Source organism: Barbus barbus (genome assembly GCF_936440315.1).
Source record: "Barbus barbus genome assembly, chromosome: 30".
In the NCBI taxonomy this organism is placed as follows: Eukaryota; Metazoa; Chordata; class Actinopteri; order Cypriniformes; family Cyprinidae; genus Barbus; species Barbus barbus.
Window position 1 is genome coordinate 10,815,817 of NC_136758.1, and position 6,747 is coordinate 10,822,563.

The 6,747-nt window shown below is 38.9% G+C and overlaps 2 protein-coding genes across 2 annotated transcripts in view; both read left to right on the forward strand.

Annotated features, from left to right (window-relative positions):
* The window catches only part of LOC306850608 (dihydropyrimidinase-related protein 5-like), a 618,334-nt gene that overhangs the window by 443,413 nt on the left and 168,174 nt on the right, over positions 1–6,747 (forward strand). The window lies entirely within an intron of this gene.
* Positions 32–4,956, forward strand: LOC306849948 (kinesin-like protein KIF3B). Its single transcript, XM_079385338.1, has 8 exons — positions 32–1,716; positions 1,809–1,910; positions 2,012–2,134; positions 3,064–3,182; positions 3,302–3,418; positions 3,510–3,618; positions 4,357–4,514; positions 4,608–4,956. The coding sequence occupies exons 1-8, from the start codon at positions 277–279 to the stop codon at positions 4,714–4,716; spliced, it is 2,277 nt and encodes a 758-aa protein (XP_079241464.1). The 5' UTR covers positions 32–276; the 3' UTR covers positions 4,717–4,956.

Genomic DNA, 6,747 nt, shown 5'->3' on the forward strand with positions numbered 1-6,747 from the left:
CTATCAGCATCGCGCTCCGTCTATTGTCTGCGAGGAGCAGGGCGTGTGCCGCCGGAGCAGGAGATGCGCGGGGCTCGGTGCATGAAGCGGAGTGGAATGAAGGCGTTGGACCAAGATGTTCTGCGCTTCTGTTTTCATAGGATGGACATACATTTGCCGCATTCAAATGCGTATGTGTAGGCTGCATGTGAATGTGCGTATTTAATTTAATCCTTCCTCGCATTCATATATAGGCTAACAGCAGAATATTAAAGACGTACAGGCTTTTTCATAGAAATGATGAAGAGAAATAGCCTATTGCGACCGCGATCCATGTCGATTGGCAAGAAATCAGAGGCGGTAAAGGTGGTGGTGCGTTGCCGCCCTTTAAACAAGAAGGAAGAGGCAACGAATCAAGAAAGAATTGTTGAAGTAGATGTCAGATTGGGACAGGTGATCGTGCGTAATCCCAAATCATCCGGAAGCCTCTTAAAAACATTCTCGTTTGATGCCGTCTATGACGTGGGTTCGAAACAAAACGAGCTGTATGACTATGCATGCAAACCTCTTATTGACTCTGTTTTGCACGGGTTCAACGGAACTATATTTGCTTATGGGCAAACTGGCACTGGCAAAACATATACAATGGAAGGTGTGCCCACAGACCCCGAAAGGAGGGGCGTCATCCCAAATTCGTTTCAGCACATTTTCACTCACATATCCAGGTCTCAGAATCAACAGTATCTCGTGAGAGTGTCTTACATTGAAATATATCAAGAAGAGATACGAGACCTTCTGTGCAAAGACAACAATAAAAAACTGGAGCTCAAGGAAAATCCTGAGTTGGGTGTTTATGTTAAAGATCTCTCATCTGTGGTGACTAAGAACATAAAGGAGATTGAGCATGTCATGAACTTGGGGAACCAATCAAGATCTGTCGGATTTACCAAAATGAATGAGCGTAGCTCAAGATCTCATGCGATTTTTGTCATAACTGTTGAATGCAGTGAAATGGGCATTGATGGTGAAGACCACATTCGTGTTGGAAAGTTAAACATGGTGGATCTGGCCGGCAGTGAACGGCAAAGCAAAACAGGTGTCCAGGGACAGAGGTTTAAAGAGGCTGCGAAAATAAACTTGTCGCTTTCCGCTCTTGGAAATGTTATCTCGGCTTTGGTGGATGGGAAGAGTACCCACGTACCCTACCGGGATTCCAAACTCACCCGGCTGTTACAGGACTCCCTCGGAGGCAACTCTAAAACCGTTATGGTGGCCACCGTTGGACCAGCTTCGTGCCACTGTGATGAGACGCTCACCACACTGAGGTATGCCAACAGAGCGAAGAACATCAGGAACAAGCCAAAGATCAACGAGGACCCCAAAGACGCCCTGCTCCGTGAGTTCCAAGAGGAAATAGCCCGGCTGAAGGCACAGCTCGAGGAACGAGGGATGCTGGCGAAAGAAAGGAGGAGATGGAGGAGAAAAAGTATGATGATGAAGAGGAGCATGAGCAGCGGAGAAGTGGAAACTCCAAGGGATGGAGAGGTGGGAGTCGTTGAGACCGTTCAGGAGGAGAGTGTGGAGGACTATTGGTGGAAGCAGCAGATGGCCAAGACCTCTGCCAATTACAAGTCTGATATTAGCAGGAAACTTGGCACCGTAGACGAGAAAGCTAAGACTGTGGAAGAGTTGCTGAAGGAGCAGCAATCTATGGAAATTTTGATTGAAAAATACAAGGTTAGTTCTTTCCACAGTTTTTTTCTTCATGTAGATTATACACTAAATCATTCATAAACCACATCATATACTTTGTGCCATGTTTTTTATAGGCTATGGAAAGTAAGCTTCTGGTTGGAGGGAAAAACATCATTGACCACACCAATGAACAGCAGAAAATGCTAGAACTGAAGAGGCAGGAGATCGCTGAGCAGGTGATTGTAGTACAAAAGTAGCTATATACATAGTAATTATAATACACAGCAACATAAAACACCTGAAGAATCAGAATCTCTTATGTGATACATTCTTTTAGGATAGAATGGAAAGAGAGATGCAGCAGCTGATGTTCGAACAAGATGAAGAGACGATTGAACTGAAAGAGACGTTTACCACTCTACAGCAAGAGGTGGAATTTAAGACCAAGAAACTTAAAAAGGTACGTAAGGTCATTGACACAAACACACACACACACACACACACACACACACACACACACACACACACACATACATACATACACAAACAGCTCACTCTTTTTGAAGCAGAACATTTGAAATGTAAGTATAGCACATTATGTTAGACTTACGTGTAAGGAATACTCAATTCTGATTAGTCAATCGTAGCAATCTGTTGTCAAATATCTTATATAAAAGTGGTTCTCAACCAGGGGGCCGGGAACAACTAGGGAGTCTTAGAAAACTTCCAAGGCTCCAATAAGTCTTAAATGCATTTAAATTTAGTATTAAAAATTAGTTTAAATTTACATATCACTTTATGAGGACAGGGGTTCTTTGAATATTATCAAAGGATGGCCTTGAGTCAAAAAGGTTGAGAGCTAAACTTTATAATTGACATCTCCAGCTACTTTAGATTTAAATTAATATTTTATGGCCAGATTTGTATTTATTTGGCATGTTTTCATAAATCCTATAATGTACAATAGGCACAATAAGCAAGGTCCAGATACCTGGTTTATTTTGTGATAATATCTGGCTCACTGTACATTATCCCTGTCAAAATTTGTTCATGATCATAGTTTACTGTAGATATCATATCAGGCATGGCATATTTAGACCTTTAGACTGCCTGCTTAAAAAGTTTAGCTTGTGTTTTTTCAATCAATTCAATTAATTTTAATCATCAAAATGAACCATTCAAGCAATTTTCAATCGTGTTTTCAAGGCCACCGTTTATTAGAGTGTACTGTTTTTTATTCACTTTCTTTAAATTATGTTCGTAACATGGGTATTTGATGCTCATAGGAAAAGTAACCCTGTTTAATACAGCAGACATTAGATATGTTAAGTGCTTAAATTTTAGTCTTATTTTCACCCCATTTAACACTGCATTGGTTGTTCATCTCAGTTTTACAGCAAGCTGCAGCTGGTGAGGTCTGAGATTGGAGATATCATCAATGAACATGTCACAATGAGGCAGGAACTGGAGCAGACAATGAATGAGCTCACAAGAGAGATGAAATTCAAGTATATCTCACCTGTTCTCACAGTTTTATTCTGAAATAAGCTATAAAAAGACAAAACTCCTGTAATCCTGCCGTGATGGTTTTGGGTTTTTTCACTTGTCCCTTTTTTATTTTTTCCAGAAACCTGATTATTGAGAACTTCATTCCTCCAGAGGAAAAGAATAAGATCATAAATCGTCTCCACTTCGACAGCGAGGAAGACCAGTGGAAAATCTTACCTCTTCTTCCTTCCGAAAAGTACGTAAAAGAACAACGTTCTTCCTAACATTACAGTAAAAAAAGGTTTATGTTTTTATCTGATGATATTGTATTTTCTCTCATTTTCCAGTAACTCCCCTCTCGTCCGACGAAGGCCAACTTCTGTAGTGGGACACAAGAGACCAATTAGTCAATATGCTCAAGCTGCTGTGTCAGCCGGGTCTCCTTCTAGATACAGGGTTAGTATTGTACAGAGATAAAGTCATTTTTAAAAATTCCAATCATATTACTATAATATAAATCATATTACTGTTTTAAGGTAATAATAACATTTTTGTAAATTTAGCAACACAATATACATTACCATTATCAAAATTTTGAGGTTGGTAAGATTTTTAAAAAGTTTTTAATGCTCAGCAAAGCTGCATTTACAGTTGCAATCAAAATTATTCAACCCCAAGAGACTGATCCAGAATTTTATAAAAATTGCATCTATAACAGTTTACTGGCATCATAAAAGTGATCATGTTAGTATATAATGTAATATTTTTGAGTTATAGGACTTTTTTTGTCAACATTGCTGTCACTTATTATTATTATATTATTATTTTTTTTAAAAATCACTTATTTGTTAAGTCACTTAATTAAGTTACTTATTTGCTATTTCAGCATCATTACTCCAGTCTTTAGTGTCACATGATCCTTCAAAAATCATTCTGTTGATTTGGTGTTCAAGAAAAATGTATTCTTGTTATTATTATGTGAAGGCAATTAATGTTTGTAGTCTTTGATGAATAGAAAGTTCAAAATAACAGCATTTATTTGAAACACAAATCTTTTGTAACATTTGATTAATGTGCCTTTGCTGAATAAAAGTATGAATTTCTTATTAAACCGTAATAATAATAATTTAAAAAAATTGACCCCAATCTTTTGAACAGTAGTGTATAATCTTGTAAAATCTTTTGTTGTCCCAGTCTGAGAACATTATGCTTCTGGAGCTGGACATTTCTCCAGCCACCATGGTGCCCCTGGACCTTCAGAGGTCAGATATAAGGACCCAAGACTTGATACGTGACTTTAGCCTTTATAGAAAGCGGACGACCGCTTCCCGGGTCATGAAAGCCAGATCGTGGTGAGTACCCTGCACATCTATTATTCAGCTGCTCCCCAGAAAGCTGAAATAAATTGTCCACATTTAAACCTTGTTCTTTTCTTCCTCCTCAAGGTACCAAGGGCCAAGTCAATCTGCTTCTTCTTCATCAGCCAGCTCTATGGCCTCTGGGCCCCAATGCCCAGCCTCAATGGGGGCTTGTGCGGCAGCCTACCAGCCATGAGCCTGTACAGTGTGTTACGCCTGCAAGCATAGAAGCATAGAAAGCACTTAATTATTATTTGCACTGTTTTCATGAGCTTTAAGCGATGCAATTTGTCTTTTTCGTCATCTTGATTTTTTAGCATCAAAGCTTAGTAATTTTAAGCACAATTGTCTCCTGTATACTTGAAAAAGCTAGTGTATCCTGTTTAAGCTTGTGATGTCATTCTTGAACAGCAATGCAAACAATAAATAGATCATGAATAAATAATCTCTCAATATTTAACACATAACGGCATGGTTTCACAGACAGAGTTAAGACTAGGCCAGGATTAGGCCATAGTTCACTTAGGACATTTAAGTAATTTTTATAAACATGCCTTAGAAAAAAAAACAATACTGGTGGTGTCCATCTTGAGACGAAACAAAGGCATTGATATATTTTAAGATCAGTCAGTGCAAGTTTCTTTCAGTTGAAACAACTCAGGTTTACATTTTAGTCTGGGACTAGGCTTAAGCCTTGTCTGTGAAACCGAGGGAACAAATTTAAGTAAGTAATACAATCCTGAACTGTACAAACATGAATATCAAACCATGACTTCATACAAACAGCATCTGAAACAACGCATTGAAGGTCATGTAAAAGATTAATGAAAAAGCACAGAGGGAGTTTGAATAAGAAAGCCAGTATACCATAGATAGGGCATATGACTTGTGGTTACATACCATTGTAGGCCACTTTAGCTTCAGTGATCTGGGAGGTTTATCACAAGCTCGGATTAGGCCAAGAGGCAAGCATTAACCTTTCATGCGCATACATATATATTATTTGGACCCTTAAAGTCAACATGAAATCAAATATGTCCTTATTTATTCCTTGATGAATGTTCTTGTTTATTTAGTGGATTTGCTATCCTCAATCAGTTAAAAACTTTATTTAATTGATGCCACTTAGGCTGCTTGGGCTATTGGGTAATATTAAGTAGGCAGCTAAACTGTTTTTAGCAAGCATATATATTCCTACTGGTACAGTATGTAACTTTTCTCAATCAAATCAATTCCTGGTGGATAAAATAAAGTCCTGCTCTTTATTTTGTTCAATGAATATCCCGTGGATGCCCTTCATGGAGACACTAACAGCAGCTGTATTACATTTTATGTACAGGTCCTTTTCAAAAAATTAGCATATTGTGATAAAGTTCATTATTTTCTGTAATGTATTGATAAACATTAGACTTTCATATATTTTAGATTCATTACAACACAACTGAAGTAGTTCAAGCCTTTTATTGTTTTAATATTGATGATTTTGGCATACAGCTCATGAAAACCCAAAATTCCTATCTCAAAAAATTAGCATATTTCATCCGACCAATAAAAGAAAAGTGTTTTTAATACAAAAAAAGTCAACCTTCAAATAATTATGTTCAGTCATGCACTCAATACTTGGTCGGGAATCCTTTTGCAGAAATGACTGCTTCAATGCGGCGTGGCATGGAGGCAATCAGCCTGTGGCACTGCTGAGGTGTTATGGAGGCCCAGGATGCTTCGATGTCGGCCTTAAGCTCATCCAGAGTGTTGAGTCTTGCGTCTCTCAACTTTCTCTTCACAATATCCCACAGATTCTCTATGGGGTTCAGGTCAGGAGAGTTGGCAGGCCAATTGAGCACAGTAATACCATGGTCAGTAAACCATTTACCAGTGGTTTTGGCACTGTGAGCAGGTGCCAGGTCTTGCTGAAAAATGAAATCATCTCCATAAAGCTTTTCAGTAGATGGAAGCATGAAGTGCTCCAAAATCTCCTGATAGCTAGCTGCATTGACCCTGCCCTTGATAAAACACAGTGGACCAACACCAGCAGCTGACATGGCAACCCAGACCATCACTGACTGTGGGTACTTGACACTGGACTTCAGGCATTTTGGCATTTCCCTCTCCCCAGTCTTCCTCCAGACTCTGGCACCTTGATTTCCGAATGATATGCAAAATTTGCTTTCAACCGAAAAAAGTACTTTGGACCACTGAGCAACAGTCCAGTGCTGCTTCTCTGTTC